This window comes from Drosophila miranda (assembly GCF_003369915.1).
Source record: "Drosophila miranda strain MSH22 chromosome Y unlocalized genomic scaffold, D.miranda_PacBio2.1 Contig_Y1_pilon, whole genome shotgun sequence".
Classification (NCBI taxonomy): domain Eukaryota; kingdom Metazoa; phylum Arthropoda; class Insecta; order Diptera; family Drosophilidae; genus Drosophila; species Drosophila miranda.
The window spans coordinates 22,759,154-22,769,995 of NW_022881603.1; the positions used below are offsets into that span (position 1 = coordinate 22,759,154).

Sequence of the window (10,842 nt, forward strand, 5' to 3'; positions counted from 1 at the left end):
TGCGGTCTCCGCAGCAACTCACAACGTTCCCCCTCGTTTTTCTTCTAAGGGACGAGACTAGTGTTGTGTTGCTCATGAGTGAGTGAACAAAAAAGAGTTGTTCACTTAAGTGAGCAACTGAACATGTTCCTTCCAAGCTGTTCTTTTTTGTTCAATTGTTCTTTGTTGTTCACTTGTTCTTTGTTGTTCACTTGTTCTTTGTTGTTCACTTGTTCTTTTTTGCTCACTTGTTCTTTTTTGTTCACTTGTTCATTTTTGTTCACTTGTTCTTTACTCACTTTTTGCGCAATTTTGGTCGCACCACCGAGATGTAAATCCAATGCATCAGAGCCGGAGATAGGCCCCAATCATGCTGCTGAGCATCTTCTTGGATGCATAAAGCGCAATGGTGGCCTTCTTCACCCTTTCCAATACATTGGGTTTCCATGCCAGTTTACTATCCAGTACTGTGCCCAGGTATTTGACTTGTGTTTTTGGGGTTAGCCTAGTTTGATTGATCTTCGGGGGGTCCATATCGGTACCTTGTACCTCTTGGTAAAGAGGATGAGGTCCGTCTTGTCCGCGTTGATACTGAGTCCTACTTCTTCCGCCCACTCGCGTATCTCCCTGAGTGTTCGTTGCATTAGTGAGCTGAGGGTCGATGGGCAAACACCCGTAATAAGTATGCTTATGTCGTCCGCATAAGCTGTTATTATTGGGGCCTTCCTTTCCTTTTTATCCCAATACTTATTTTTTTCCCAAAAATTTATTTTTTCCCCAAAAATTCATTTTTTTTTTCCTTAAAACCACAGCTTTAGTGAGCGTATTCACCCTTACAATATTTTGTAAATTTTCTGTTGGGAACAAAAACTTTATTAGTTCCAATACAACCGGGTGCAAGTGCAGTCTCCTTTTCTCCTTTTTTTTAACTCTTTTTTTTTCTGCCTTAAACAAAATTTTATTTTACAATTTTTTCTAATAATAATAATAATTTTTTCATATTCCAGCAAAACTGACAAGTGCTTGGTAAAAGGCTGCAGTGGCGATATAAAATCTTTCGCTATTCCGAGGATGGGTGATAAATGTATGAAATCATTTCAATCAACCTAAACATATCGATTTACTACAACACACGCTCCCGAGTATGCGCAGCATTTCAAGGAGGAATGTACATATTTTGAACGGGAGGCTTCGAGCAGGAAGTCTCCCAACCGAAAATTTGGGTAAGTTAGTTTCTAGTTAGTTTTATTAGTCTGTCCGTCCCTATGAGAGCGCCCTAGTTCTCAGTTCTCTCTATAAACTCTAGAGCAACCAAATTTTTGATCCACACTCCTAATATATCGTACCTTGACGAGTTTGTTTCAAACTTACGCCCCACCACCTTCCGCAGCCTTAAACAACGAAAATCTGTGGCAACCACAATTTTAAAGATAGGAGAAAATTAAAAATAAGATCGGATTACTGTTATAGCCAAAAGTAACAAATCAATTTACAGTGGCTACGCAGCGCCCGACGTCACGCTCAGACTGATTTTCTGTCTCCCTCGCACGCACTCTTTGTCCATAATGACTAGTTATCGGGTATAAATGTAGAGTTGCGTCCGCAGCAGCTATTGTACTTTATTCAAACATATTAAAATGTTATTAATTACTTTTATTTAAATTTTTGTTAATTTAGGACATAAGCCATTGCTTGAGAACTCGCTCAGCAATTGGCAAAAAAAGGCATTGTTTCAATAGAAGATATTGAAAACAAAACTGCCGATCAATCAATAGATAATATTGATATCAAGTACAATGAAGATACATATTCTTCTCAAGAATCCGGCTATGAATTTCTGGAAAAGAAATGTAAAGCCCTAAATGAGGAAAATATTTCCCTAAAAGAGGAAATTACAAATCAGCATGAAAAATTGCACGCATTCACTGTCCAAAGTGAAGATAGTAAAAATTATTTACAAAAAATAAATGATTTAGAGAAAGAAATTTCTCAGCTTAAATCAATGAGCACGAACAGGGCTCATGAAGAAAAACAAAGTGTTTCGCCGCCGCTCCAAGTACTTGAGCCTGGCTTTCAAGGCGAACATATTGAAAAGTTGAAGAAACTTGTACAAAAAATGGATGAGAGTCCCAGAAATTGTGCACTAATTTTTGATGAAATGATCATCCAACCAGAAGTATGCTATCTTGCCAATGTTGACCGAGCAATTGGTTACGTAGACCTGGGAGACGGAATTTCCGATAAGGAACAATACTCCTCCCAAGCCTATTATAAGGGTATTTTAATATTCCACCGAAAATAATGAAAATCTAACAATTTTAGCGCAGTTCAGGTGAAAGTTATTGTTTTTTTATTTTACGTTCAGATGAAAAATGGCATGAATCTACAAGAAGAATTTACAATAGTTGAACTATTTAAATAAAGGGCGCTGAAGTGGGCAAACTTCGAAAAATATACCTTGAATTCGTCAGTATATTTACGGTATATTTTTAAAATCATACGGTATTTTTCGGTCTATTTCTGAGGGTCAGACGGTATATTTTATAAATAAATTCACTGGGAAATATCCAATGCTTACCAAGTCTATGAGTCTATAAAATGAAGCTAGATATCACCGATATACAAATTTAAAGTACGACTTTTTACGTTCTTTTCGTTCCGCTTATCGCACGAAAACATCGATAAGCGGAGACTCCTTATATCGATATTCCCAGACCCAAGTAGCACTTGCATAGCCTTTCAAATTCAAACTGCAATCTTCGCTTCGCTTCGTGCGGCAGAGCCCGACTCTTGACAGAAAAAAATCAGAAACTTAGTCACTTTCGACTTAACAATTGTAAATTATATTATCAAATAACTTAAAATCGCTCACATATAAGTCGGTGACTGAAAAACAATTTGCGTTTCGAATTCAAATCGACGCGCTAACTAGAACAAGGAAAAGATAACTAAAGCGTCGCTTCGTGTGTGTTAATTGTACATTTGTTTAAAAACCCAGTCAAAATGGTCGGCACATTGAAAATGCGCGGGGATGAGGTAAGTTTTCTAATGTTTAATAATTTTCATAGCGACATGATAGAAAAGGGCCGATAGCGACGCAGGGACGCCATTGCTGCATCGGCAGCAAAGATCAGAAGGGAATGAGAGAGTGTGAAGAGAGGAAGAGAGAAAGAGAGAGAGGGTGAGAATGTTCCGTTTGTCAATCGCTTTGTTGTTTTTTCCATGCCAGCCGCGGGTGCATTTTGGCGCACTTTTACAATTGCGGTACTTTTACCGCTTATCACTCTCTAGTATTACCCACTAAATCTCGGAGCATTACGGTTCTTTGCAAAAATGGCCGCCGGCCATTGCCATTTAATGTATTTTAGTAAATGGATATAAATTGTTTTTGTAGAATGCCTCGGAGAATATAAACCAGGTCCAACTTAAGAAATTGACAGTGCCTTCAAATGAGGCAACCACAAAACGTGCTGCTTTGGGCGATCTGCAGAACCGCGGGTTGAACCGCGCCATTGCCGCCAAAGATGTGGCCCAGAAAGAGTAAGTGCAGTTCCCATTCCAGTGCAACCGCTTGCTTATTGCGGACCGTTTCGATTCTCCTTGCAGATTGAAAGAATCGAAGCTGCCGAATGTGTTGCGCAACGCCAAGGCCTGCGTGGACACGCACTGGAAGAAGCAGCCCGTGGGTGCCAGCAATGTCAACGGTGCCGTGCTGGCCAAGCCCACTGAGGGTGGAGTGGCGGCACTGATGCGTGCCAACTCTGTACGCACCCATACCGCCCCCTCGGGTGTTCTGCTCACCCGTCAGGTCTCGGCCAGCACCCTGATCCGTAACGACAAGGCGGCCGCTGAGGCGACCAGCAAGCGTAAGTATCGATTGCCAATCAATTCCAAGACCATATCCGAATCCCAAACAGTTACAGTCAAGCCAAAGTCGGAGACCGGCTCCACCGATCAGGTAAATGCGCCTGAGCCCACATTGCGTCGCGAGGACAGCAATCTGTCCAAGAAATCCCTGACCAAGCTGTGGGCTGCAATGGGCAAACCAGTGATGGGTGTGGCCGGTCTGAGGAAGGAGCCTGTGGCCGTGCTCAAGAAAGAGCCATCTGTGGCCATCAAGAAGGATGTCATCGGTCTGGTCAGGAGCGAAAGCACCGTCAGGGGTGCCATACTGAAGCCATCGACAACCATTCAGCCTTCAATGTCCTTGTCCAGCAAGCGATTGGCCGGCATCGAAGACATCGATGCCCACGACAAGGATAACCTCGTGCTCGTTTCAGAGTATGTCAACGATATCTACGACTATCTGTACAAGGTGGAGATCGAGCAGCCGATTCACAACGATCACTTGGCCGGGCAGAAGGAGGTCTCCCACAAGATGCGCGCAGTGCTGATCGACTGGATCAACGAGGTGCACTTGCAGTTCCATCTGGCTGCCGAGACCTTCCAGCTGGCCGTGGCCATCATCGATCGCTATCTGCAGGTGGTCAAGAATACGAAGCGCAGCAATCTGCAGCTGGTGGGTGTGACGGCCCTCTTCATTGCCACCAAATACGAGGAGCTCTACCCGCCAGCCATTAACGACTTTGTCTTCATTACCGATGACACCTACTCGGCCCGGGAGATCCGCATGATGGAGCTGCAGATTTTCAAGGCCATCGATTGTAATCTGTCGCGTCCGCTCCCGATCCATTTCCTTCGGCGCTACTCAAAGGCCGCTGGGGCAGAGGATGAGCACCACGCCATGTCCAAGTATTTTGTGGAATTGGCTTCGTTCGACTACGATTTGGCTAGCTATAAGCCGTCAGAGGTGGGTTCGGCACACAGACTTCAATCATGTAATGTCATAATGTTTTCCATGCTTCTTTCAGATTGCAGCAGCCTCGCTGTTTCTGTCGCTCCACTTGCTCAATGGCAACTACCGTGCCAGCACTGGCTTCAACGACAAGCACTGGACACCGACGCTGGCCTACTACTCTCGCTACACGGCCACGCACTTGAGGCCCATCACTCGACAGATCGCCAAGCTGGCGCGCGATGCACCACAGGCCAAACTGAAGGCCATCCTCAACAAGTACCAGGGCAACAAGTTCCAGAAGATCGCGCTCAGAACCGAGCTGAGCGGCCCCCTGATGGACTCCATTGTGGGCCAGAGCCTGAAGAAGTAGTCTGGGCCCACTTCACATCCCCTCACAAATGCCCCCAAATATTTAGTTTAGTTTAATTTGTTTTCATTTTTTAAATTTTTAGCGCCTACATTTATAATAATCGTAGAAAATCAGGGTCTCTCTGCTGTGCGTCCCGCGTTTGTGTCATGGCCGCCCCGATGCGATCAACGACAAAGGCATTCTTTACTTGATTATGGTTCGGTTCCTCCAACTCGAGCGGCTGCTTCAGCCCCTTGGCAAGGTGGCCGCTGAGTGGGAGGGATCATGAACCGGAACTGGAACTCCTGCTCCTCCCCGTAAGGGCACACCTCTAGAGTGAGAGAGAGTGGACGAGCACAAACCGCAATACACAATACACAAGGACACTGAGAGCCAGGTGTGTGAGTGGGCAACGAGTACATTTGCTGGCTGAACATATCGGCGTTGTCTCTCAAAGTACATATACTATCTAATATATTATACCCATGCGATAGACTATTTTTATCATTCAATTTGATTGGAAATTGTGTTCGTTTAATGCATTAAATATAAATCCAAAAAATTGTGCAAAAATATTATATTCTTCCAAATCCTGAGCTGCGACTTTATAATCTAGGCATAATATATGTAATCGATTTCGCACATCTAACAAATTATTTAATTGCATAATTTAAGCAAGGAAAAACACAATTTTTTCCAGCGAATGTCGTGGCAAATAAAGTTTTGTATTGTATAATTTTAAAAAGTACGCAATTGTTGGACCTTTTTTGACATATGTATGTATGTACGTATGCATGTATCCTCAATCTCCGAGGCCGGTAGCGGCAGCTGATTCCAACTGTGAGAACGAAATCTCAGGCAGGCGCTAGACAGACCCTTTCCATTGTCCTGGCTTATCAATGCTCCTGAACACACAGAGGTGGAAAAGGTCACCTTCCCGATCACAGGTCAGTTTTTTGTCTTCTGCTTTCCCTTCCTTCTGCCAACCGCTTCATTTCTAATATCGTTTCTTTTCCATTATGCTGCTGTGTCGTTCCATTGGAAACGGTAATTGCCTAAGCACATTGCTCGCACGTGTCTCTGTGTGTGTTTGCGTGTGTGCGGGGTGTCACTGTGTGCATGGGTCTCTTCATTCGTCGCTTCCAGACCGAACCGTTGTTCCGTGCCCATGCCATTCCGTTCTCCACTTTCTGGATTTGCTGTGCGCCTGTTCGAAATTTAAGTTTGACGGTTTTATGGCTCTCATTAATTTCGACACTTTTACGGTCAAACAAATGCAATAAAAATAAAGTAGACCCCGTCTGGCCGAGGGGGGCAGAGCACACAAGCACAAAGGAGAAGAGATATGTACATATGTATATAAAAAGAGAGCGGAAGAGAGGAGCGTGTAGGCCCGACAGAGTAATGTATTTTAATCAGTGTCATTTGTATGGCTCTGATTTTGCCTCCGCTCATATTTTATTTTGGATGCCATGCCACCGCCGTGTCATAAAAACTCCAATTCGTATAATTTGGGGGTTTGTTTCAGTTTCAGGAAGGGCACAGGCGTTTAGGTTTCCTTGCTCTCGTTTCTGGGTCGCTGGTAGAGAAATATGCAGAGCATGAACCACCACTGAACCACTGGAACAGCTCGTGACAGTCGCTGCCTCAGGCGTGCCCGGCGTGGCCGGGCGTCAGGTTAGAGGGAGGTTATGCAAAAGACGGAACATCTTTCGACAGGGGAAGAGCAGCTGCTGATGGATCAGCTGAGAGCGAAGTAGTCCATAGTACTTATAATCTTTATAAGATTATATCTCCTCATATTATTGGCTTGACAAAAGATTTGGTGGAATATTCCGAATTCTAGACTTTTGATCAAGCTAAACAAAAGGTTGAATAGCAAAGACTACTGGAAGGAAAGTTAATTGGTTAATTTATAAAACTCTCATAAGAATAAATGCAAGTAAAAGATGATCCTTAATTGGCAGGCCCTGTATTCTTTGATACTCATACGCAAAGAGCACAGGGATATATTATTATCGCCCTCTACTTATTCTTATTATTAGGAGAATCTCTTTGCGATCTCCTTGTATGTGGCAAAATTTAAATAAGACTACATTGAGTTTTCCCAGAATCTTTTGGCTACGAACAATACCAATCAAAAGGTGTAATCCTTCAAAGAATGAAATAAATGTAGCTCCTTTGATAGTTCTTCGTTTAAAGTATAATTTATTATCGTTTTTATTTCATCATCGTTTCACAATCATCCACAGACAGTATTCGACTATTCTCGATTACAATATTTAAAATATTGATTACACAATTTTTTAGGGTAGAAGAACAATGCAGGATTATCATTATCATTATCATATGGTTGGAAGAACCACACGGATGTCGCTGAAATTCGAAACTGGATCCGTCCATTCCGTGCCCCGTCCGCCGCCTTCCGCTTGCTCTCCCTCTCTCCCAAGATTTGTGGCATTTTTGTGGCGTTGGACGACGTGTCGGGGCACGGAGCTGGCTGCAAACGCAGGAAAACATGAATGCGCAAAAGGGGTTTCTTTTGTTTTGTATAATTTGGTTTATCTTAAGTTGTAGTGTAGGCTTCTTTATGATGTTATTCTTGATTATTAGATCTGCGCGCGGCAATGGGCAGTAATGAAATTGTTAGGGCACTTTCGACTTAGACAATATTCTACTTTATTGATCTTGCTTTTAGGGTAATCTCTCCGACGCATCTAAGATGTTAAGCCGCGCGGTTGACTGATGTTACAATTTCTAACCCTGGAAGGTGGCCAAGAACTTGGAAACAATATCCTTCAGCTTGGCATCGGTGGCCTCAGAGATAGCGCCCTCCTTGGCAATGGTGTCGAGAAGACCCTGCTCGCTGGTCTTCATGAGCTGCAAGAACTCCTTCTCGAAGTTGGTGATCTTGCTGGGGTCCATCTTGTCCAAGCAACCGCGCACGCCGCAGTAGATGACAGCAACCTTGAATGGAAGAAGAGATTAGAGACACATCGCACAGGGTGCATCAATGGGCTACGCACCTGATCTTCAATGGCCATGGGCACATACTGTCCCTGCTTGAGCAGCTCGGTCAGACGCACACCACGGTTCAGCAGCTGCTGTGTGGAGGCATCCAAATCAGAACCGAACTGGGCGAAGGCAGCGACCTCACGGTACTGAGCCAACTCCAGCTTCATGGAGCCGGCAACCTGCTTCATGGCCTTGGTCTGGGCAGCGGAGCCGACACGGGAGACAGAGAGACCGACGTTGATGGCGGGACGGATACCCTTGTAGAACAACTCGGTTTCCAAGAAGATCTGGCCGTCAGTGATCGAAATGACGTTGGTTGGAATGTAGGCGGACACATCACCGGCCTGGGTCTCAATAACGGGCAGGGCAGTCAGGGATCCACCTCCCATGGCGGGGGACATCTTGGCGGCACGCTCCAAGAGACGGGAGTGAAGGTAGAACACATCGCCGGGGTAGGCCTCACGACCTGGGGGACGACGCAGCAGCAGTGACATCTGACGGTATGCGACGGCATGCTTGGACAAATCGTCGTAGATGATCAGAGCGTGCTTTCCCTTGTCGCGGAAGAACTCGCCCATGGCGCAACCGGAGTAGGGAGCCAGATACTGCAGGGGAGCGGCATCCGAAGCGGTGGCAGACACAATAATGGTGTACTTCATGGCGCCGGCGTCAGTCAGACGCTTCAGCATCTGGGCGACAGTGGAACGCTTCTGGCCAATGGCAACGTAGATGCAGTAAAGCTTCTTGGACTCCTCCTGGGCGTCGTTGAAACGCTTCTGGTTGATGATGGTATCAATGGCCAGAGCAGTCTTTCTGCAAGAGCGGTCGGGTTACAGAGTCAGTTGGAGAAACTGTGGGTAGAGCTCTTCACCACTTACCCAGTCTGCCTGTCGCCGATGATCAGCTCACGCTGGCCACGACCGATGGGCACCAGAGAGTCCACAGCCTTGATTCCGGTCTGCATGGGCTCGCGCACAGACACACGGGGAATGATGCCGGGGGCCTTGATGCCGACACGGAAGCGGTCCTTGGTGTCGATGGCGCCCAGGCCGTCGATGGCGTTACCCAGAGCGTCGACAACGCGACCCAGCAGCTCATAACCGACTGGGACATCGACAATGGCGCCAGTACGCTTGACAATATCGCCCTGCTTGATCAGCTTGTCGTTACCAAAGACGACCACACCGACATTGTCGGCCTCCAAGTTGAGGGACATGCCCTTCAAACCGGAGGAGAACTCCACCATCTCATCGGCCTGCACGTTGTTCAGGCCATAGACACGAGCGATACCGTCACCAATGCTCAGTACACGACCGGTTTCCTCCAGATCGGCCTTGGGCGAAATGCCCAGGATTCTCTCCTCCAGGACGGAAGAGATTTCCGCGCTGCGCTGTGTGCTGGCAACATGGAACTTACGGGCAGCGAGAGTGGAAGCTGGGTACGCAACCTTGCAGGCAATCTGGAAGAGAATAGCAATCGAATCGAGTTCCGGAATTACTAACAGTTTCGCTTATGTAAGGCAAATGTGTGCGGAGGGGATGTGTCGTAGTTGAGTAACCACTACACGAGGGACACCAGCTTTTCATCTGCTTTGTGGTTTTTTACCCACGAATAATAGATTCACGAAACTCTACGGTTTTTTTTATACCAATTCTAGTCTCCGCACACCTGCTGCCTTGCACATAACCTCACACTTTTGGGTACTGCCAACGAGCCGATGGCGAAGCAGACATACCCAAAATTACATATGTAATATTTCTACAGAAAAAATGCACCTTGCGCGTTTCTAGTCACTATTACTATGCGATTAGCTACCAAATTGCAATTTCAAGTTCCTAGACATCTTAGCGATAGTTATGTAACAGAGGAGCCATTATCCGGCCGTTTATGATTTTTGCCGAATTGCGTAACACAAATTCTTCGCCAAAACGCTGAAAAACCAAGCGATCCGCTGGTCGCTACTGGGGAGTCTCCTCCGACAATGCTTTATAATCCATTTCAACTTAGGCTGAACTTTTTCTTTGCCAATTCTCTCGGCAATTGGGTGGGATTATGTATAACTTCTATATGCAAATTTTTCGCCGTGGCTGTTTTTCAGTTTTTAATACCTGTGCGGCCGACTTGGGCAAGGTGCGCGCGACCGACGACGACAAGCGTGCAGAAATCATCGACATTTTATATACTTTTTAACTCTTTTGCCGCAGAAATAATTAAATAATTCCTACACCAACACCTCTCCTCGTAGACTTTTTCACACAAGATCGTGTGACCGCGGATTTATCAATAAAATATACGGTCCGACCCTCACAAATATACCGAAACATACCGGCTCATTTTCAAAATATAACGAATTCAAGTTCTATTTTACATATTCCTCGTTTTTGATATTCTGTGGAATATTACTATCTAAAAGAACATTTAGCACTGCCCACATACTTTTATCCGATTAAGGAATCAATTTTCTACTTGACTGGTTTGTTTTAAATACTTGATTTGTTTTCTTGCTACGGCAATTGCTGTTTATGCTCTTCAACTACAATATACCGTCTCGTATGATGAAAAAACCGAACTTATCTTACTTATGCCCCCTCTATTTAAATAGTTCAGCTACTTGAGGTAAATAGCGAAAACTATTAACGATTGTAAATTCTTCTTGTAGATCCATCCTATCCTTCCCTTTAACTTGCAAAAAACCCCACGA

The 10,842-nt window shown here is 45.1% G+C and overlaps 2 protein-coding genes across 3 annotated transcripts; one reads left to right on the top strand and one right to left on the bottom strand.

Moving 5' to 3' along the window:
• Positions 1–2,734: 2,734 nt before the first annotated feature.
• LOC108160187 (G2/mitotic-specific cyclin-B) lies at positions 2,735–5,722 on the top strand. 2 transcript variants are annotated; one of them, XM_017294017.2, is made up of 5 exons: positions 2,735–3,015; positions 3,374–3,519; positions 3,586–3,845; positions 3,897–4,789; positions 4,851–5,722. In XM_017294017.2, the coding sequence occupies exons 1-5, from the start codon at positions 2,983–2,985 to the stop codon at positions 5,145–5,147; spliced, it is 1,629 nt and encodes a 542-aa protein (XP_017149506.2). In that variant the 5' UTR covers positions 2,735–2,982; the 3' UTR covers positions 5,148–5,722. The 2 variants fall into 2 exon arrangements, with proteins under 2 accessions (XP_017149506.2, XP_033251712.1); XM_033395821.1 differs by having other exon boundaries at positions 3,903–4,789.
• A 1,637-nt stretch (positions 5,723–7,359) lies between these two features.
• On the bottom strand, positions 7,360–10,389 carry LOC117190684 (ATP synthase subunit alpha, mitochondrial-like). The gene is made up of 4 exons (XM_033395745.1): positions 10,250–10,389; positions 9,020–9,600; positions 8,153–8,954; positions 7,360–8,093 (listed from the first exon to the last, which is right to left on the bottom strand). Exons 1-4 carry the CDS (start codon positions 10,313–10,315, stop codon positions 7,884–7,886), a joined length of 1,659 nt encoding a protein of 552 aa, XP_033251636.1. The 5' UTR covers positions 10,316–10,389; the 3' UTR covers positions 7,360–7,883.
• Positions 10,390–10,842: the final 453 nt, after the last annotated feature.

What these genes read in the sequence shown, in the direction of transcription:
- LOC117190684 (XM_033395745.1), bottom strand. Translation starts at nt 10,315, where the DNA reads ATGTCGATGATTTCTGCACGCTTGTCGTCGTCGGTCGCGCGCACCTTG. An exon ending in TGCCCAAGTCGGCCGCACAG is followed by an intron (nt 9,601 to 10,249) that starts GTATTAAAAACT and finishes ATTCTCTTCCAG; the next exon opens with ATTGCCTGCAAGGTTGCGTA. An exon ending in ATCGGCGACAGGCAGACTGG is followed by an intron (nt 8,955 to 9,019) that starts GTAAGTGGTGAA and finishes CCGCTCTTGCAG; the next exon opens with AAAGACTGCTCTGGCCATTG.
- LOC108160187 (XM_017294017.2), top strand. Translation starts at nt 2,983, where the DNA reads ATGGTCGGCACATTGAAAATGCGCGGGGATGAG. An exon ending in CGCTGAGGCGACCAGCAAGC is followed by an intron (nt 3,846 to 3,896) that starts GTAAGTATCGAT and finishes AATCCCAAACAG; the next exon opens with TTACAGTCAAGCCAAAGTCG. An exon ending in CTAGCTATAAGCCGTCAGAG is followed by an intron (nt 4,790 to 4,850) that starts GTGGGTTCGGCA and finishes TGCTTCTTTCAG; the next exon opens with ATTGCAGCAGCCTCGCTGTT.